The sequence below is a fragment of the Alternaria arborescens genome (genome assembly GCF_004154835.1).
Source record: "Alternaria arborescens strain FERA 675 chromosome Unknown contig_5, whole genome shotgun sequence".
Classification (NCBI taxonomy): domain Eukaryota; kingdom Fungi; phylum Ascomycota; class Dothideomycetes; order Pleosporales; family Pleosporaceae; genus Alternaria; species Alternaria arborescens.
The window spans coordinates 934103-954953 of NW_021167860.1; the positions used below are offsets into that span (position 1 = coordinate 934103).

Genomic DNA, 20851 nt, shown 5'->3' on the forward strand with positions numbered 1-20851 from the left:
AACTGGCTGTTCGCAACCACCCTTTCCCACCTCTCTTTGTCTTCTTCTTGTCTCTGGGCCATAGATCGCAATCATGAGCGGCCGTAAGTCACGACCTCACCTTTCAATGGCCGCGCGAGGCGTGTGCGCGCAATGCCTGCGAGGAATTACGGCACAGAGCAGCACAGCTAATAGTTCCACGTAGTACGGTTCCTCGATCTCGTCAAGCCTTTTGTGCCTCTGGTGCCTGAAATTCAGCTGCCAGAGAGCAAGGTTCCTTTCAACAACCGCCTCGTATGGACCGGCCTTACTCTCCTCGTCTTCCTGGTCATGAGCCAGATGCCGCTCTACGGAATTGTGTCGTCTGATACCTCCGACCCGCTATACTGGCTGCGAATGATGATGGCGAGTAACAGAGGAACACTGATGGAACTGGGTATCACCCCCATCATCACCTCGGGCATGGTCTTCCAGCTTCTTGCCGGAACCCACCTCATCGACGTCAACCTCGACCTCAAGTCTGACCGCGAGCTCTACCAGACCGCCCAGAAGCTCCTCGCTATTCTCCTGTCTTTCGGCCAGGCCGTCGTCTATGTCATCTCCGGTCTCTACGGACAGCCCTCTGACCTCGGTGCCGGTATCTGCGTTCTCCTCGTTATCCAGCTGATGATCGCTGGTCTGATCGTTATCCTCCTCGACGAGCTCCTCCAGAAGGGCTACGGTCTCGGCAGCGGTATCTCGCTCTTCATTGCCACCAACATCTGCGAGTCCATCATGTGGAAGGCCTTTTCCCCCACCACCATCAACACCGGTCGTGGTCCTGAGTTCGAGGGTGCTCTCATTGCCCTTGTCCACTTGCTCTTCACCTGGCCCAACAAGACTGTTGCGCTCAAGGAGGCTTTCTACCGCCAGAACCTCCCCAACGTCATGAACCTGATTTCCACAGTCATTGTCTTCGGTGCTGTCATCTCCCCCCGGGGTTCCCGCGTCGAGTTTCCTGTCAAGCCCGCCCGCCAGCGTGGTGTTCGTGGCTCGTACCCCGTCCGTCTGTTCTACACCTCCAACATGCCCATCATGCTGCAGTCTGCTCTTTCCTCCAACGTCTTCTTGATCAGCCAGATGCTCTACAACCGCTTCTCTGACAACCTCCTCGTCAAGCTTCTCGGTGTCTGGGAGCCCAAGGAGGGTTCCGCCCAGCTTTTCGCTACCTCCGGTGTCGCCTACTACATGTATGTCAATCCCTGACTGTATCACAATTTCAGCCACTAACCGTCTCCAGGTCTCCCCCTCTCAGCATCACCGAGGCTCTCTCCGACCCCCTGAAGACTGCCATCTTCATCGTCTACATGCTCGTCGCCTGCGCTGTCTTTTCCAAGACCTGGATCGAGGTTTCTGGTTCATCTCCCCGCGACGTTGCCAAGCAGCTCAAGGAGCAGGGTCTGGTCATGGCTGGTCACCGTGAGGAGTCCATGTACAAGGAGCTTAAGCGCGTCATCCCCACCGCTGCCGCCTTCGGTGGTGCCTGCATTGGAGCTCTGTCTGTCGGTAGCGATCTTCTCGGCGCTCTCGGTAGCGGTACTGGTATTCTCCTTGCCGTAACTATCATTTACGGATACTTCGAAATCGCCGCCAAGGAGGGCGATATGGCCGGTCTTAAGGGCATGGTCATGGGCTAGATTAGTCCAATAGGGATCTCACTTTTATTGGTTTGGATGGAGGATGGGTTGAGGCTGGTGCGCTTCGCCGCACATTGTAACATATGATCTACGAAACAAAAGTTCGCAAAGGTACTGGGCATCACTTGACGTACTGTAGCGTGGCGCCTGGCTAGGCTATCACAGATGCCAGTCCTTCTGTAATGCATCATTGTTAACCCTTAATGTGTTTCAGTATGACTACTATGTGTGAAAGATGCTCGATGTCTGGGCCCTGATAGGACTCACGGGTCCAGTGCGCAGTGGACGTTTGAGCTCTACTAATTCAGCTTCAGTCGCTTTCTCCGTACTCGTAGCCTGCACTCGAGTATCGAAGTACACCCATAGCCACACCACAACCCGGTTCGAAAGCCCGCGTCCCTGGATGAACGATGAATCTGAGGCGTTGCATTGGCCAGTTTAGCGAATGCGAAATGTGGCGTTCTACGCTTACGATGCGAAAGTCTGGGCATAGCGGCCTAAAAACATCGTCATCTGTGAACTCTGGAGTATGTTCAACATGCATGATGTGGAAGATAAGCGAATGCGACAACAACTGCGGATGCGAAACTGGCGATGGCGCGATACATTCGCAGCTGCAGCTACTACATAAGACGGCTCTGCCGCTGCTTGAAGTGAAGCATCATCACCATCAAGGAATCTGACCTGCTTCTTACTATCCATCTTACTTCTTTTCAAGAGCTTCAATCGTCATACTCAGTTGTTTTACCTGTATTCAGACATGAGATCGAACATGGCAAGCCCACTCGGTATTCCACTCCCTCCTTCGGAATGGAAACGGCAAAACCCACCTAAAGGACCAAACTTTGATTGGGAGATGTACCGTTATGTTCCTTCTCTAGCTGGAGCCATCGTATGCCTCGTTGTCTTTCTCGTAATGGCTTTTCTGCACTTGTATCAGTACCTCAGGTCCAGGAATAGGATCATCGTCTTCGTGGTTATCGGCGCGCTCTGTATGTCCTCTCTGTTGCTTCTAGTCTGCCAACTTATTACACATGTACATCGTCTGGAGCTGTACCTAACAGAATGTAACAGGCGAGGTGGGTGGCTATGGCGCGCGTATCGCATCGCACTTCGACAACGATGCCTGGCCCCAGTACATCACCCAAGGTGTACTGACACTCGTCGGTCCTCTATGGTTTGCAGCAACCATATACATGATGCTTGGCCGTACGATCAGACTTGCTGGTGGAGAAGATGTGAGTCTGATCCCAGCGAGGTGGTACACAAGGATCTTCGTCACCGCGGACGTCACAACCTTGATCATTCAGGGCCTAGGTACGTCGTCTCCGCATACAAAGTAGGTTGAAGAAACTCGGGCTAACAGGAAATAGGTGCCAGTATCATGGGTACGATGCAACTCGCCCTCGCCCTCGCTGGAGAAAAAATCGTAATTGCCGGTCTCGCACTCCAAGTTGCTACCTTTATTGTCTTCCTCATCGCCTCATTCGATTTCCAAATCCGTATGAACAAGAAAGTCGATCATGCATCCGCAGACTGGAAGAAGATGCTTTACATACTTTATAGTGTCAGCGCATTGATTCTCTTCCGCTGTACATTCAGACTCATCGAGTATGCGATGGGTAACGCTGCTTACTTGATCGCTCACGAGTGGACACTGTATTGCTTCGACGCTGTGCCAATGGTCCTAGTCCTGGTGATGCTGCTGGTTTTGCAGCCAAGTCGATATGTTGAAGGGGACCTGAGGATGGCACAAGCGGACAGCGATGGCGAGACGGCTGTCGTAGAGAGAAAATGAGGGTTCTTCAGTGTGCTTGATCTGTAGTTTTAGCGTGCGTTGAGCGGCTGTCTTGTACTCCTTTATATATCCCAATCTCTAATATGATTTTCATGTTAATCCCTTCAATCAGCATGTGATATGGTTGTCGCCTGGGCGCAAATGTACTGTGAGCTGATAAAAACGAGCGTAACGCACGGCTGTGGTCGCGCATACCCTGTAATCTCACAAGAATGCATATACGCCTCATATCCTAACCAATGTTGCGTGACCAGAGGCATATCATATACGAAAGCCCACCTACCTTTGCCATGATGGCATGACTACCCAGACAGACCTTAGGCCCCCCACTAAGCGGCACTTAGCCACGCGCACGACCCAGGCACTGTTGGACGCCTTACATCCCACCACCTTGTGCCTCCCCGGGATGCCAATCCATCCAAGCCATACTAGCTCCGCGTAGACGTAGTCTAAATGGCGCGCCGAAGTACGGGTTTCATACCTAAGAAGCCGCATCGCAAGTCGAGAGGCGGATGCTTGACCTGCAAGAGAAAGAAAGTCAAGGTGTGTTTGATTTTCAGGCTTTCCATGTGTGGACAGAGAGTTAATGTAGTATAGTGCGATGAAGCACAACCTATCTGTCGTTACTGCAGTGTGAGAGACCTGAATTGCGAATACGCACAGGACTCCCAATCGACATCGAGGACACCGTCTTCAGGACCATCGCCTGGTCACGAATTCCGATCATCAGCCTACAACAATGAGGCAGATTTCAATGATCTTTCCTTCCAATTGGCGCCGTGGCTCGTTCCAGCCTCTCCAACATCTATAGGCTCCTTTGCACACCTCGACCACCATTTATTGCAATACTATAAAGCACATGTCTGGCGCGAATTTGTAGTGCGCGACGACACCGTTTTGAACAACTTGCACGAGAATGTTGTCCCCCGACTAGGCATCTCTCATCCTTTCCTTCTCTACGGTATGCTCAGTATCGCCGCCAACCACAGCAACGAGCTTATGCCAAACAAGACCGTTGAGAAACAAGCACTACTATATCGCCAAAAGGCTTTCTCTTCTTACAAGGAAGCACTCAAAGACATCACCGCAGAGAATTACGAAGCAGTCCTCGTCACAGGAGGTCTTTTCCTCGCTCTGGTCCCACCACCGTCTACCAATAATGACGATGAGTACCTAGAATGGATGATAACACTCCTGAAACTAAGCGAAGGACTTCGTATCCTTGCTTCACTCCGATGGGCACAAGGCATGGAGAAACTCTCCGTCTACCCCTTGGTACGACGAGAACTACGCACTTTGCCACCACCACCTATCGTTGATGTCGCAGGTGTAGATGCTCCTATCGGGCCCCTAGGAACAACACCTAACAATCCCAATCCAGCACCAACGTACCCACCGACACAGTTCCCCACACAGACCCGCCTGTTCCTACCTCCACCTTTGATGCAGCTCCTCGACAGCATTGTCCGTGGCAAAGAATCTGGATCAGTTGACTGGCATAGACCAACGCTACTTCCGGTGTTCTACGCTCTATCCCCCATATTCCTGTCCTTGTACTACTACCACCTGAATCCTGATCTCTACGTCCGCGTCTTTTGTTTCACGTCGTTCCTCATGCCGGAGTTTCTCCAGCTGGTGCGCCAAAGAGAACCTCGTGCTTTGGTGCTGGTGGCATGGTTCTTTACCTTGGCCGAGTTTGTGCCCAAGGGCTTCTGGGTTGGGGGTAGAGGGCGAAAGATTATTAAGATTCTTGGACGGGAGATTAGAGCACGGTCGTCTAGGGATGATGGATTTGTGGAAGGGGTTTTTGAGGGTGCGCAGAGGATTGTCGATGTGTTGATGAGGGAAGGGGATGAGGCGGCAGCGAAGAGTGTGTTTGAGGATTGGCCTGGCGTCAGTTGGGAGGACCGACCTGGTAGAGATGAGGAATGGGAGTCTGGACTTTTGAGGACTTGGGTGATTTGAATGTTCCTTGGGTTCTAATGCTGCGGGTCTTGATGTACAGGAACTAAGCATATCAGTCTGGACATGGTATTTCAGATTTATCACGCACCAGTTCACTGCAACGTTCTCATTGCCCTATCTCTGGTGTAGTACCCGCTGTTTCTGCAGCGGCACTCTTGTTTCCTCCCCCTAGTGTTTCCTGGCTCTGCCCGCCTCTTGGCTGCCTCAACATGCAATACAGCTTGATGGCGTCCTTCTCTCCATCTCCATCCCTACACTCCATCTCCCTCGCCAGCCGAAATCCAAACTTCTCATAAATGGCAATATTTGGCTCGCTCCTGCTACTCTCCAGATAGCAACTTCTCCCCTCTTTATCAGCCATACTCAGAACCTCTTCCATTAAGGCTCTCCCTACGCCCTGACCCTGACACTCTGGCAACACAGTAACGATGTTGCAGAAGTAGTACCCTTTTGGATCCTTCCACAACTCAGACTGCGCTTCCGCCTGCCGCGCTTTCCATATCCAGTATCGCGTGGTACTGAGGCCGCCGCGTCCGTACCACAAATTCATGCGTATTTGGTTGGCCCAGAGATACCAGTAGGAAAGGTATAGTGACCAGGACTCGGGTTCTGAAGTTGGCCGGGGTGGAAGCCACATTGCGCAGCCTAGGATCTTAGAGGGATTTGCGGTATCGCGTGCGACGTGGAAGAGGCCATGCTCGATACCCCAGCGGCATCGTAGCGTGAGAGAAACGCGGTTACGCGCTAGGGAGACCTGAAATATAGCTGTTAGTAAGGTGCATGAAGACGGGCGTTGAGGGAGTTACCTTTTCGCGGTCTGGAAATACCCAATTGTTGTAGGGATCATTTGCGAAGGCTTGTTGTATGGTATCGATTGCGCCGTCTATATCGGCCTCTTTCATGCGCGTTACTTGGATAGGCATCGTGCTGAGGTGTTTGGCAAAAACCAATCCGTTCCTGTATCACGGTACTAGCAGAAACGAAGTGACATGTGCCAGTTTAAAAACTAGCAAGCGTTGAAAACCAGCCATGATGGGTGCGGGGAGGGTTGCGATAGCTTGTCGCATCCAAGATGTGGATAGACGATACGATTGGGAAGGTCTAAGCGACAGTCACGTGTAACGAGGGTCTTGTCTCAATCTGAGCAGGTGCATGCTAACCCTCCTCACCAATCCTACCGTCAGCTGTCTTGGCATTGTTACACGGCCTTAGCCTGTTACGATGCAGGCTTTCAGTGATCAATGCCCAGCCTCGATGCCTTGGACCAGTATAGTAACGCGTCCTAACCAGCACGGAGACCTCCAAACATAGACTGAGACGGGCCGCTCGACTTTCTGGCCCACCACTTGGCTTAAGACGATCCAAAACCGATTGTACCAACGACTAAGCTCAGCCGCGCCCTGACTATCAGGCTGAAGGCGGGGCAGCGCCAGGCCTACCTCACCTCCAGCCGACGACACCTGCTCCAGTATGGAATCCAGGCGAAACCCCCCATCGTTCTCTATCGCCAAATAGTGCCAACAACCCAAACGAATGGGTCGAGTTTAGTGAAGAATTCCGGGATGGGCTGGATATCAGATCGCGTGGCAGAACTGACAAGCACCACCGAGACAGAATACGAGTGTTCTACGAACCTGAGCAAAGAGAGACCCTGCTTCCACGCTCACTAAGAGACACCCACCATATATTAGAATTCCTAAGATCATAAGATGATCATCAGGACGTATTGCTTATGCGGTGGGCACAGGCTTCCTTGCCAGATCGCATGCTCGACATTTTGTTCAACCACTACGAGTTTGAGGGCGACGAAGACGTGTTCGAGGTGAACCGTCACCTTGGTGATGGAATGGTCGGCGTTGTCGAAGAAGTGACAATACGATCCTGTGAACCGCCCATAGTGTGTGCAAGAAAAAAGATCGCAAGGCCAAAACCGCTCAAGCTGCACCAAAGTATCATGACTGCTTTCATTTGAGAGATTAGAGTCATGCGTCAAGTCGACCATCGCCATTGCGTTCGCTTTCTTGGGAGCTATACCGACAGCGAGTCGGTCAACATTTTGTCGACGCCTGTGGCTGATATGGATATGGCTGCCTTTTTGGACAAGCCTATTGGTGACCGGGAATAGAACGTCCTCTATAAGAGGACTGATTGCCTTTTTGATGGGTTGTAAGTAGATGCTTGCCTACCCTTCTATGAAATCGGGCCTCGATCGAGCCGTTTCGTGACTAGCAGTGCTGGTAGGAAGTACACAATTGGGTTGAGCCTGTCGCTTACAGGATGATCTGACAGTGACGCAAGCTATGAGGATGTCGCCTTTGGGTTTCGCGCAAACTGGACTGCCAATTACTAGTCCTCCAATGATCCTTGGCTTCAGAGAGACTGTGCCCGTAAAGTCCTGAGACCATCTCGACCAGAACACACCCAAGAGAGAAGATGTCATTAGCTCGGTTCCGGGGCTCAAACTCCAAGACTCCTAGCGCTGAGTATCACCCGCCCGGTAGTCGTTGAAGCTGAGTCATCGGAGAAGTCTAGGCTGTGTATTATTAACGTTGGCATGTCGACGCCGAAGCAGGAATTTACCTGAACCCGAAGTCGGTGAGTAATATGTCATTGCAATGTATGAGAACATTCTGAGGCTTGAGATCCTCGTGCCTGGAGAGGCCAGCCTTCTCCATTCGAGGAGCAACATAGTATATGGAGTCTCATTGGTCATAGTGGTAGATATGTCACAGTACACGTACCGTATTTTCTTTCAGTGTAGGTATAGCCTAAAAGAAACAGTCAGTAAGCATAATGTTTCTCGTGTACAAGAAGGCAGCCGGTATGTTGTGACTTCACTGCCCTTACTCGACCATCAGCACAAGTTGTGGTTGGTAGATTGAGAGACCTAAGTCGTGTTCTGCCCGAACCCTCTCATCTTGTCAATACTTGTTGTGGGCTGCATCGAATTTAATAGATAGGCTTCACTCCGAGAGCATCGAAGAAAGCGGTTGCGCAAAACGCGTGATACACAGTGCGGACAAGATCTCAGGAGTTATCTTGATGCTGTACCCGACCAGGAAGTGACTTTATATTGTAATGCAAAACAAAACCCATTACTCTTGCATCCAAGATGACTCTGGCCTGACTGAGCTCCATCCATACACTATCAATATTTTTTTGTAGTCAAGGACGCATGCGCGATGCCCTCCCTGAAATTCAAGATGAGGCCAATGCTGAATCATTCACAAAACCCAACTGTTTCACCTAATACTTGATCACTGCGTGCTGCCGAAAATGGGTTGAGCATATACCTCTCAGCACGCCATGTTCACTGCACTACGAGCAAAGTTTGTATACCCCGGTCCAAGTCGTTCAACGCTTCAAAGTCTCTCTGCCGATTTACGGTGGGCGACTAAAGGATCTATCCATCTATGGTCGGTCACGGTCGTTGTCCCAACTAATGACGCTGTTCTAGTTCGGTATTTCACGTGCTTGCACTGCGACTAGTGCACGGAAAATGCAAACCTTCGGAACTTGACACAGGTTTTGTAGACATGAGTGCAGTGCAGGCTGGTAAGAGAATCAAGCGGACTATATTTAAGTGACATCAGGACGTCTGGAGGTACTGCTCAGCTCGAGATCCTCCACGCCGATTCGTCCCTTATTGGTCATGGTGTTACCAGGGAAAAAAGAACCGCATATGAAAAAGCGAAAAGGTTCAAGGTTCGTGGTTTGGGATACTTACCGTGAAAGGAAAACAGGTGACATGGGCGTAGCGATACCATAGTATGAGCCAAGGCGAAAACTTCAACCATAGTTTTTACGCTATACGGCTCATAAGCCCAACTATATTGCACATATGATGTATAGGCTTTTTCGTATCCCATAAATCTGGTTGCATAAAGGCGTACTTATCTTTTTCTCAAGGCAACAGCAAGCATAGCGAGTTATTCCGCCAAGGTGTGTCGTATTTTCTTTTCGACCAAGACTTCCTGCTTCCGCGACAACGCTCACACATGTGCACACCCACACATAGATAGTGATGGTTCTATACATCCCAACTTACTCACCGCTCAAAGTTGAACCTTACACTTACACTTACACTGTGCTTATGTCAACATGTTCGCGCAAGAACAAGCCCCGCACTACTCCATCTACCCCAACGTCTTCGTCATCGATCGGCAGTCCTGCATAGGCAGCCTACCGAACTCCGTCTGATGACACCCTCCCGTGGCGTAGCGAACAAGCGCAAGCGGCTCCGGATGTTGAATGCGAAATGCTTGGGTGGGGACATGTTTTTCGCCGGACCGTTGTTGGATGGATGCGTGTGTGACATGTGTGGCGAGGCGCTGCTTTTGCGATTGGGGCTATGCTATGCCATGCTTGACGGTGGCGATATAATGCGTAAATCGGCCCGCAATGTACACAAAGGTGTATACACCTGATCGGTCGATAAAGACGATCGGTAGGGCTGCAATCAGTAAAAGTTTTGTTGAGTAACCTCAAATGTGTGGTGGAGTTTGAAGCGAATTACGAGCAAGAGAAAGTATATGATGTCAACGTAGAGCATTTGCTCATCAGCGATGATCGTGCCTGCGATCAACATGTTGACGATCTCCCTTAGGCATCGTCCCGAGGTCGTCTATCGCTTACTCTTGTATAGCACCGTCTGATATCAGCTGATTGTTGGGCTGTATGATTCTATGTATCCGGCACTCTCCATGGGCAGCAGCTCCTCCAAGGCTAGACTATGCAACGACTGGATTTTGTAACGAAAGAACATGGATATAGGTGGGAAGACGGAACGCGACGTGTTGGGTACTTTGTGAGCTCCCAGCTTCCACTTGAAGGCACGATTGTCAGTGTTGCATCCGTGTAGCGATGATCCGGAGCTTCTTGATCCCGAACGGTAATCTAGCTCCCTCATGTAGGCGGCACAGTAGAGCAAACGGTACATGATGCCCCGGAGTATTTTGGGTGGCATAATTAGGGCGCCTGTTGCAAGATGCATCAATGCTGCCGAAAGGACTAGCGACGTAGAAGCGCGCGGTGTAAAAAACAGTTAGGAGGCCGGAAATCCGTACACGACGTAAGCAACTGATGTGGCACTTTCGCAGCTAGATCTTGAGTTGTTCATGGGTCATCGTGGTACTTGTTGATCAACGGAGAAAATGTATCCTTCGCGTAAATGGTCCAAACCACCAGTATGACCGTGTGCAGCACCTGCATGTCCCCATTAAATTTGACCGTATGATGGGTGGGTAACTATGAGGGCAGATAGTGCCACTTGGTGTGCATACATGCGACCCGCCTGCGGCTGACAACTCAGTGTTGGGCAGTTAGGCAGCCAGTATTGGAGAGCGAGAACGATCGGAAAAAGCGGAAGCAAAGAAAAGTTGATGAAACACAGTCCGGAAGTTAAGCCACCTGGTTTTGTCGTGCAGGCTGTCCTTGGGCGGTCTGTTTGGAGCAGTTCCAGGACATCCTAGACTGTGGATTGCTGTTAATGCTGGTCGAGGAGGGGTAGTGTTGCGGGCGCTGATGAAGCGCCTACTAGCCGCATCGCCGTGAGAATATCGGTATGTCAAAGAAGGAGCAAGCCGGGCTGGCATGGTCATCAGACAGGTGGGAATGCGGCAAGTCGGGCAATAAGCGACTTGCGTATACTTTACGCAGCGATCAGATCTTTGTCGTGGGCGCCCAAAAATAGGCGTTCAATTTACTGAGGGCCCGCAAATCAGGACCATGCAAGTGTGACCGCTTCTGCGCATAATCGCAGGCGAACAAAGAAGGTACTTCGGGTCGTCGCTCAGTGGTGGAAGCGGCCTTTTGAGATCGCCGCGTAAGCACAATTTAGCCTAGAGCATGTCCAGAGTGAAAAGATAGGCGATTCGCCGATCTGGTGAGGTGGAAAAATTCATGGCGCATGCATGGCATCCGTGGACCCGTTTGCACCGTCATACACCTGACGAGGAACTACTTGCATAGGAGCTTCCGTAAGCGAGTCTTAGTTGTCAACTCAAGGATTGTCACCTTCACGCAAAGGACCGCCCTCGTCAGCTGTGATGCGCGCAGTAGCACCGAACTTGGGATCGCATTTGACACATCGCCTGATGTAACGGCGGCCGGATGCATGACTGGCGGACACCAAGCTATGTGCTACAAACGAATAGCGACTGCTGTATAGGGTTCCGACTAGGGGTGTGCTGCTGGAATATTAAAGCGGAGTACGATTTCCGTATTGGTGCGTAGTATTACAAGACTCAGATCGGTGGTGGTAACTGTAAAAGGTAAGCATGATGCTTGGAGTGGCCCGACCTCGGATACTCAAATGTGGCAGAGTGCTGATCGAGAAACTTTGCTCTATATTAGTTGCGATACCGACACAGGTTGCAGCAGCAAGCGCCTCAATACCACCCTGATTCATGATGATGGCCGGATCCACGGCTCCTTCTGGTGCATTGTCGCTGCATTGAAGGATCAGAGCTATTGGCCTCGAGGCGGATGCAAGCAGAGACTGGACCTAAAGAGGTGCGACAAGCAGAAGGGTCACGGCGAAGCGGCAGAAGGAAAACAAACGCTCGTACTGCGCGTGAAACCGAGTCACCGCCGGGCCCTGGTAAAGTGGAGATGATTTTGCGGAGATGCAGGCTGGCTTCAGCTGCTGCGTCGTAAGACATTTAGCATGGGATCGCCCGACAGGTAAGTTTCATCAGTTGCAGCGCTCGGGTGAAGCGAAGGTACAGACGTGTACATGATACCCACGGTTGGTCGCGCTCGTGCGGCCGTCTTAGCTAGGTAAAAGTGATGTGGAAGCTCGCCCGCACCGTCATGGCTTGTCCATGTTGATGTACCTGCAACTTGCACGTACAAGCGAGTAGGCGGCGGTGGTGTTGGCATAGTGGCGGTCTGACTGGACAGACCCGTACCCCGGCTACCAGCGCATATCGTATATGTGGAATGCCATCTTGCCCCATGGTTGTGAGCCTTTAGCTATTTTCAGTGGGGCATCGGTGTCCGGTTCTCTAGACGTGCGTCACACGCACATGTCGAGATGAGATGCGGTAGGAGGTCGTACCGCTGGTGCCTGTTTGAGTTGTGCAGTAGGACTATGAGCCGGCAAATAGTCAAGGTTGCGTCCAGCACAACTTGCAGCAGCAAGGAGGCTCACCGACGAGCTAGTGTGGCTGCTGATCGAAGCACCCAGGAGGCTTCAACGGAGCACGGCGATTGGACAGGGAGTTGTCGACGTTGAGCAAGTGGGCTCTCGAGCCGCCTAGTGAGGCTAATGCTCGCACCAAGGGTAAGGATAAAGTGCCGCCGCGCCCGCAAGAGAGAATTTCACGTTCGCATGGGCCGACAAGGAGTCTAGAACACGCATCACAAAGACAAGCCAACACCTTGCTAAGGATCGTCGTCATCCACAAGTAATGCAGCTACCGAGCCCACGAATTATTCCTCATGCAACTTGTCTACAGCGTGCTTCACCTGACGCTTGGTTAGGGCTGCGTGACCGAGAATTAACACGTAGCCGATTCAAATCTAATGAGTGGTCTTCTGAAAGGCCCAGGACGATGGCAGTGCGATAGACATTCTTGAGAAAGGCAATCTCGTGCCAAGATTATCATGTTATCGACAGGGTAGGGCGTGCCATAAAAGACTTTCTGGGTGGCTCGCTCGCATGGTGTAGGCGATGCCGCTCATACCGCAATTTTTGTTCTGTCAACAGTCTTTGAGACGATGCAGCGCCACGTTTGAGACCCACTCGACTCGTGGGCCACCCGCTGATACGTCATTAAAGGGCTTTTCTTCCCGTGTTGCAGATTGCCGGACTGGGGCTGTCAGAGATGGGCAGCGCTTGGCCTTGACACACTTTGAAGAGTCTAGTACCCGTGCCGCGTCAATTCAAGCGATTTCGCCAGAATAATGCCGGAGAAAGCCTTCTTGAAACTACAGCGTTCACAATCTCGATTGATGAGACCAGTAACGCGCAGCACGGCTAGTAGGCACGGGTTTCCAGATGGTGTAATGTCTGCCGACGCTGTTGTGCCCAGTGCTGCTGCGTGACCTATCACCTCCCACGGATGAGCTCAAGACAAGACCATGGGAAAATGCGGGTCAGCATTCAGCACCTCGATTCGACGGTTCGCAGATTGTGTGAACACGATCAAGCGACGCTGTGCAGAACAGGTTCCGGTGACAGCTCGGTGCTTACTTTTCCTGTTAACGTATCCGTCTCGTGATGCACAAGTGGCACAGCTACGCCGTAATTTTTCGTGGATCAAAATGACCGAGGCCGTGTGCTGCAGAGTCATACTGACTGGGTGTGATACGCGGGATGTGCTGAATTACGGGACACGGTGCATTGATTCGTTCCCTGTGGCTCGCGCTAGTTGCAATATCGTTCACTGACGCTCACATTCGGTGCACTTTGCTGATGACGGACCTGTGATATTAGTTACTTCTTCTTTGGCACAATAAAGATCCTGCGTGCTGGCGCCTGCACGAGTGTTGCCATGAAAAGCCGCTTTGTGATTGGGTTTCATGTGGTAAAAATGTATGCCATATTTTTAATGTCACTTGGCTGCAGCCAAGTAAACGTTGACGATGCATTTTTGCGTGCATCCATGAATGACACCCCATGCAAGGACCCAAGTGCAGCTTTCATATGCTCTTTTTGGCGACAAGATGCAAGCCCCCTGACATGATCCTGTTCGTTTGAACCGCCAAAAACATCCTTGCGCCGCGTTGGACCGCTGTCGATCATTCAGGCGGGACGAGGCCAGGGTTGGTCTCTCGGCGCTTCGGCTGCGTCTCATCAGCCACGCGGGGATTTTCTCATTTCTGGTTGTCGAACGGCATTACCACTTTGGGCCTGGTCACCGTGGGGTCGCTCAGGGAGGTGTGAAGGCCTTGTCGTTGGAATGGATCATATCAACCCGCTTGTCATCTTGGTTGAGACAGCCGTGCTGCCAATAACGGTAGATGGTAGCGGCAGACTTCTTGAGATGGATCCTCACCACGCAAGCTCGCTGCTTTGTCACCGCGGCGCAGCCAGACTTTGTGCTTCGTATTAGTTGCAGCCAACATTTATCGTAATGAACGGATCCACTCCACCCACCGCGACGTTGAACGAAGTACCGGCGTCCTATAATAGGTTTTAACCTAGTGTATAGGCAGACTATTTGCAGTGCTAGACGATCTCGCAAGGAGAATGACATGCCACCATGTGAACGCGCGTATCGCCATGTCGGCCGCACTGTGCCCGGTGGTCAAGACTGCCGGGCGTGATGCAGCGGTTCAGTGTTGACTTGGGTCACAGCGTCTGTGTTTGGATCAACCAGCCGGTCACTCGGTTGTCCAAGCCCGATGTTCGACGTTGGCAGCGTGCACATGGTTTCAAGGCGTGCCTAGGTGGAGCCCGGCGCTGGCCAAAGGTTAAAGTGCTTTTCCTCGGCGCTGCCTAAGTCCAACAAGGGTGTCAGACTCGACACAACCACAAGTACGGGGGGTGGGCGTACTTTAGGCGTAACCCGTCGTGGCGGCACATGTACCCACGCCGGGGGGTCGACCGATGGACAGGCGGCTTCTTGCGTCCGGTGTGCTCATACTGCTCAGGCGTTTGCAGCGTAGTCAGTATGCAAGGCTGATGACATGCCTGTGCCAGGCGAGGGCTCTACGCTGATTGCTCCAATCTCCGCGAGTGGCCCGCCGTTGGCTGTGTGACCTCAGCCAGTGATGCATGTGTCTGATACTGCATCGGTGCACCCATCTGCAAAGTCCCATGTCATCGACTCGCCCGTCCCCGTTGCAGGCGGCAGGGGTTGACTAGCTGCATGTCGATTTCTGGAAGACGCTCGGCTAGGAGAAGGCCAATGAAGGCATCGGAGCAGCGCCCACCCCAGATCGCGCTTGGATACCGTGGGCCAGCAGTGTGGTTTGCCGGCTGCACGCGCGACCAAGCAGGAGGTGCTGGGAGCGGGTATAGTGGACCGATTCACTCTCGCGGGTGGCAGTGATTGGCTGCGCCTACTAGCGTGTCGACTGCTGTGAAGGAGAAGTAGCGCAGCAGGACCCAACCTCGCTTTCCAACCCTTTCCGAAACTACTGCGCCAACCAAAGTTTGAAGCCCCATCCGCCCCTGATCTCGCGATGCTGCTGGCGCCGACACGGATCTCTGCTTGATATGCACCATGAACATGCATGCCTCCCACACCAACGCCCATGTCGCCCTGGAGTATCGCCGGTCCTCTTCCACTAATCATGCTACCCTCAGACGCGGCTAAAACATGACGCTGCCGAGTGCGAGCGTCCTTCAGGCTCCGTACGTACAACAACCCTAAGGCTAGTTGACCGCCTTGAGGGCCACCGCCCCATGCACACGACACTCAACCCCGGTGCGGAGCCCAGCTGAGTCGCACTGCACGTCTGTACAGGGCCTAGTCGCACTACCGCATTCTGCCATCATCGTGGCGGGCGTTGTGGTTCCCTTGTCTGCTCTCCATGAGCCGGCCGTCGTCTAGCTGCACGGATGCTCCGTTGCGCGTTGCGCCATGATACATGGTACGCCTCCCTCGTCTGCCTTCCCTGTCTTGTGATTTGGTCATTCCAAGCGTTCCTTTTCGCTTTCTGCACTATGCCTTTCGTTGATCGTTCCAGCCGTGCCACTGGCCCTAGTCGTCACAGCGCTCCCTCACCGAGCCATCCCTTGGTGGCTCCGTGTAGTCAATACACTCCCGTTCCTTGTCTGCATCTATTCCACTATTAGCTGTTCTTGAGTTTCGCTAGCCTAGCCCTGGTATGCCTTGTACCATGACTCTTGCCGCGAGGTTACGCTACTTCAATCTCCCCATCCACCCTTCCTGATGTGTCTATATCTCTTGGCAGTCCATATACCTATGCAGATGCCCCCAAGCCAGTCACGCTTCCAAGTCAGACAAGAGTGATTGCACCCGATACAACCGCCTACTAGCACACACATATACAAACCACTCGAGACATCTCCTCTTCGACTGTGTATGATCACTGCCCTCCCACCATACCACCTCGCCAACATGTCCGGCCACATGCAAACCTCACAGCTTCACCGACGTACCTCTCGGAGCTCTGGAAGCCAAGCACCATGCAGATCATCACGCGTTGAGAAGACAAAAAGCCACCACAACAGTCCAAAAGCCATGGAGAGGAGGAAGACTACGACGGAGACCAAGCTTTATGCTACTCTAGACGACCACTACAGGATGATGTTTGGCGTGTCACAGGAGGAGGAGGAAGAGCGGCCACAACAGAACAGACCAGTTAGCTGGCACCCGTCGTCGTCACATTTCCAGGCTTCACAGCAAACGAATTACTTCGAACCTATGCCCCATCAGCAATGGTCACAACATTATTCCCCATCAGACCGTGACTCTCACCACGGTTCTGATTTCTACTCCCTGTCTACACGCAACTCCATGTTCGAGCCTATGACTGGTGCTTCGACTTATGCCAACACCCAGTCAGAATGTGGATGGTCCCAACACACACCCGGCTACGTTCATTCTTCGCTCAACACTCCTTCTACCGAAGCTTTGCCCTGGTACCTGCAGCAATGGGCCCAAAAGAACCAAGCACAGGCATCTTCCAACTTCCTGCCTATTCAACACCCTGCTCAGCAAGATCAAGATATGGAAGACGACGATGGTGAGAAGCTTGTTGCATTGGGCCTGTACGACGCACCTGAGCCATCACTGAGTTGGGGCTCTCTCACTGAAGGAACAGGAAAAGGTCTCAAGCTTGAGGAGACTTGGCAACCACCGGAGGAAGAGGAGGGCGAAGAGGAGGATGATGACGCCAGCTCAGAGGCCAGTGTCGAAGAGCCATCTCCACCTTTGCCGGCAGTGCAGCAGAGCCAGCACCTTCCTGTCCACGTCAAGGCTCAAACACCTGGCAACATGGAGGGACAGAGCTTCTTCTTTGACGAGGACGAGTCGGTTACCAAGGAATGGTGGTTTCAACAGATGAAGCAGCCCACCATGCCGGTGCGGGACGCCGGGCTGGGATATGGATGGCTATGAGCCGGATCTTTGTTTCAAACGTGCGACTACGATACAGGAGCACCAGCATATTTTTCGAGGCGAATTCTTTTAGCACAGCGAGGCGTTTTGCATGGTTCCACTTGGAACCGGAAAAGACTTTAGAGATACCCAGCCTTTAGTGGCAGTAGAGTGAGGCTTTGCATCGCTCACTATGAGGTCAGATGAACATGATGTAGTCAGATAGTAGCATCAACCAGATCAACCACATTACATCAAACTTCGATTCCTCACCCTACTGTGACGACTTTGATTACCTTGGCTCCATGAGTCATCGAATGGTACATAGGCCTGGGCAGCATCCGAGGTCCACCATCGACGAGAAGGGAAGGTGCTTCCTGCTTCAAGCTGCTCCAGTATTCGCATTTCGCCGTGACAACGTCAATCCTCGACCTCCACAGCCCACAAGCTTCTTCAACGCTTCTAGCCTTCTCGTATAACCATGGTCCCAACGTACATTTGTCTCGGCGCAAGCCGCCATGTACCAGCCCTTAGTGTACCGAACCCACGTACTCTGTAGTGTGTAAGGCGGCCAGTACAAGACACAGCAAATCACACGTCGGCGACATGCCGCCGTCCTCCGGGCCCGTCCTTTAGGTCCTAGTGTGATGCAGATCGGTCAACGCGCAATTGTGTCACATCGCCCGGTAAAGGACCGAAGACTGTAAAATAATTCAGCAGCCTCACGAAGTGGCATGATGGTGCAAAACACGCACCCACCACGTCAAAGCGAAGCGACGCTGACACTCTGCGGTCCGACCGATCTTTAAGCCGTCACCCGGGGCGAGCCACGCAGCTCTGTGCGGCAGATTGTGGAAGCTGCAGAATCGTCCTCCACCTCGCTCAGCACCGGTCAACATCGGCCAGACCCGCTTCAGTTGCCCTGACCGAACATCAGAGCACATTCACCCGCTAGGGCCGAAGTTTACCAGCTAACCGAATTGTTGGCTGCCACGCTCATGTTTCCATCCCGTCAAGGCTCTCACCGGAGACTAAGCAAGTAGCGCGGATTAAGATTTCAGACGAGAAAGGTTCCAGAAGATGGGGTTGCGAGATTGAGTTCTCAGCCTTGAAAAGAAAAAAGGACTTCCATGGTTTTGCCGGGTGGTCCTTGCGTCATTGTCTCGATTCGAAAAGTGGTGGTCAAACTCGTAGCGCTTATCGATATGCACACCTGGAAGACTGAGCAAATTTCCTTTTAGTGATGGCCAACACGCGTTCACGTGCCTCCATCTGCAACGTATCGGCTAGCCAATCGCAGACTTTGAAGCTGTCGACTGCACAAACGCGTCCAGCTGCGCGACTACTCGAGTGCTAAATATGGAACCGCATACACGATTTGCTGTCACGGCGTGGCGCGATAGTGAGGAGCTGCTTCAGCTGCGCCAGGACCTGTACAGTCCAGAAACTAGTAGGAAAGAGAAAGCAGTTAACAAGGTAAGCTAAGATGGAATCACACGACCTACAGGGAGTACTTTTTCTGAGGTCCACAGCCACAGTGTGCTGATGAGAGGTAGGTGTTTGCTTGGCGACTACGGAAACCTGATGGATTGCCACTGCTGCTAGACTCGACAGCAGACATTGTGGATGTAGTGCTTCAAGATGCACGGGGCGATTTGCAACACAACGCACTGCGGCTGCTGTATGCTACTGCGATATCAAGGTAGGTTTGTCGAATGTTGTGATCCAAGGAACATCCCACTCCCCAACTGTCTCTCTGTCCTGGATATGGGCGTGTTCAATGTGTCTCTAGATTCTGCATGGATTCTGTTCTTCTCTCCAATTCATCCGATTTTCGAATCATCTCTTCTCTCTACGTTTTTGTCAAGTTCATGTCAATCTTATTATCACTTCTGTCTTATGAAGCACTGTTCACACCTTCTTTCTAACTCCCAATAGGTTCGTAACCGGCATAGCAGATACGCAAATCGACTTGACCCGCGACCGCCCCTCATGGTTTCCCCCAGGGAAATCCCTTCAACTCCCCATTACCCTCCTGGAAACCCGCCACCGCATCGTCCACCGGCACCTCCCTTCCCTCGCAGAGCTAAAGCGGGCTGCTACCGACTCGCTCGAGTGGCTCTGGGAGTGGTACTGGATCCAACTGGACCATGCATTCAAGACCGGCAGTGCACTCGTCGCAGCAGAAGAAGATGAAGAACTCGGTGTCCAGAGCAGGGAAGTGGTGCGAGAGAAACTCCAGAGTATCCTCAAAGCATATGTCAAAGAGCGGAAAAGTGAGATCAAGAATAGGAAGAAAGACGACACCAAAGCTGCCGAAACAGCTCTGTCCACATACAATCTTCGTTTTGCTCCTAATGCTACGACGACACCTTCTTCGCACACGCAACGCGTGCTACTAGAGCTACTTGTGCAAGGGAAGATGATATTACCCACGGATAAAAAGTTGGGCAGTACCATGTCTGGCGCATTTATCATCTGGACACCTTTGTTACGCGCTTTCTGCAACAGCGTCTTGAACTTTGCCGGACTGGTTGCGCATCTTACAGGTTTCATGAATGCCCCATCAAGAGAAATGGTGCACCCGGAGATGGATCCTGTTCGGGAAGGTCTGCATGGATGGGCACTACATCTCCTCACGTCAAAGGACTGGGCAGCCTTGAGACAAACCGCGAAGAATGATGTTGTGGCACTGACTCTTAGTCACTGTTTCTCGGATCCTACATTTTGGAATTTGAAACTGGCTGACAAGTTACTGGAGGAGGGAAGTGTATCGAATGAGAAATCATGGCGAGTAGTGCTTGATGCTGCTAGGGCGGATGGAACTGGTGAGAAGATGGATGTCGATGTTCAAGTCGAGAGCATTGAGCGGGCCTTACCGGTTAGAGAAAATGAAGGCAAAGAGGATGTGGTTAAGGAGAAGGTCAAGGGGCCAACCAAGATGCTGGGCATGTGGAAACCCAAGCCTATCGGATGGTTGCCTCAGGGTTGGGAGGACGATGAATGAAGGGATCGACCTAAAAGTAATAGGGCATTCTGTCACTATGATGCAAATACTCGATTGGTACATGATTTGGGCAGACGTAGTAAGAAGAGTACCCGTCTTTGGGTAAAACGTAGATTGTTCAACCATGTTCGCTACATAATGATTATCTGTGACCAAGTTTACACTTTCGGTCACCCGTTCGCATTTCAGTATCTCCCCCGGTTTATTGTACATTGTAGTCGACTTGCAGACTACACATGTTTGAGTACACATGTTTGCTCTCTCGATTTTCTTAGGCGAGAAATGGGCGGAGGGTGTCTCATGTTTTGCTCCTTGGTCAGGCAATGTGCCTATCCTATCCTTGCTTCTCTTGTTGCCCAAGCTTATATCCAGCCATGCTTCATTCTTTATAACGAACTGGGACCCTTTT

The 20851-nt window shown here is 52.0% G+C and overlaps 7 protein-coding genes across 7 annotated transcripts; 5 read left to right on the forward strand and 2 right to left on the reverse strand.

Moving 5' to 3' along the window:
• Nucleotides 1-73: 73 nt before the first annotated feature.
• AA0111_g3001 (Protein transport protein SEC61 subunit alpha) lies at nucleotides 74-1655 on the forward strand (the record flags this gene model as incomplete). Its single annotated transcript, XM_028648837.1, has 3 exons — nucleotides 74-83; nucleotides 185-1208; nucleotides 1259-1655. 3 exons carry the CDS (start codon nucleotides 74-76, stop codon nucleotides 1653-1655), a joined length of 1431 nt encoding a protein of 476 aa, XP_028509402.1.
• Nucleotides 1656-2427: 772 nt separating this feature from the next.
• On the forward strand, nucleotides 2428-3453 carry AA0111_g3002 (hypothetical protein; the record flags this gene model as incomplete). Its single annotated transcript, XM_028648838.1, has 3 exons — nucleotides 2428-2647; nucleotides 2730-2972; nucleotides 3029-3453. The coding sequence occupies 3 exons, from the start codon at nucleotides 2428-2430 to the stop codon at nucleotides 3451-3453; spliced, it is 888 nt and encodes a 295-aa protein (XP_028509401.1).
• A 453-nt stretch (nucleotides 3454-3906) lies between these two features.
• On the forward strand, nucleotides 3907-5418 carry AA0111_g3003 (hypothetical protein; the record flags this gene model as incomplete). The annotated part of the gene is made up of 2 exons (XM_028648839.1): nucleotides 3907-3996; nucleotides 4051-5418. 2 exons carry the CDS (start codon nucleotides 3907-3909, stop codon nucleotides 5416-5418), a joined length of 1458 nt encoding a protein of 485 aa, XP_028509400.1.
• A 106-nt stretch (nucleotides 5419-5524) lies between these two features.
• Nucleotides 5525-6341, reverse strand: AA0111_g3004 (hypothetical protein; the record flags this gene model as incomplete). The annotated part of the gene is made up of 2 exons (XM_028648840.1): nucleotides 5525-6172; nucleotides 6225-6341. The coding sequence occupies 2 exons, from the start codon at nucleotides 6339-6341 to the stop codon at nucleotides 5525-5527; spliced, it is 765 nt and encodes a 254-aa protein (XP_028509399.1).
• A 5716-nt stretch (nucleotides 6342-12057) lies between these two features.
• Nucleotides 12058-12300, reverse strand: AA0111_g3005 (hypothetical protein; the record flags this gene model as incomplete). The annotated part of the gene is made up of 1 exon (XM_028648841.1): nucleotides 12058-12300. The coding sequence occupies one exon, from the start codon at nucleotides 12298-12300 to the stop codon at nucleotides 12058-12060; it is 243 nt and encodes an 80-aa protein (XP_028509398.1).
• Nucleotides 12301-16454: 4154 nt separating this feature from the next.
• On the forward strand, nucleotides 16455-17456 carry AA0111_g3006 (hypothetical protein; the record flags this gene model as incomplete). Its single annotated transcript, XM_028648842.1, has 1 exon — nucleotides 16455-17456. The coding sequence occupies one exon, from the start codon at nucleotides 16455-16457 to the stop codon at nucleotides 17454-17456; it is 1002 nt and encodes a 333-aa protein (XP_028509397.1).
• Nucleotides 17457-18794: 1338 nt separating this feature from the next.
• Nucleotides 18795-20442, forward strand: AA0111_g3007 (hypothetical protein; the record flags this gene model as incomplete). Its single annotated transcript, XM_028648843.1, has 3 exons — nucleotides 18795-18911; nucleotides 18992-19137; nucleotides 19374-20442. The coding sequence occupies 3 exons, from the start codon at nucleotides 18795-18797 to the stop codon at nucleotides 20440-20442; spliced, it is 1332 nt and encodes a 443-aa protein (XP_028509396.1).
• Nucleotides 20443-20851: the final 409 nt, after the last annotated feature.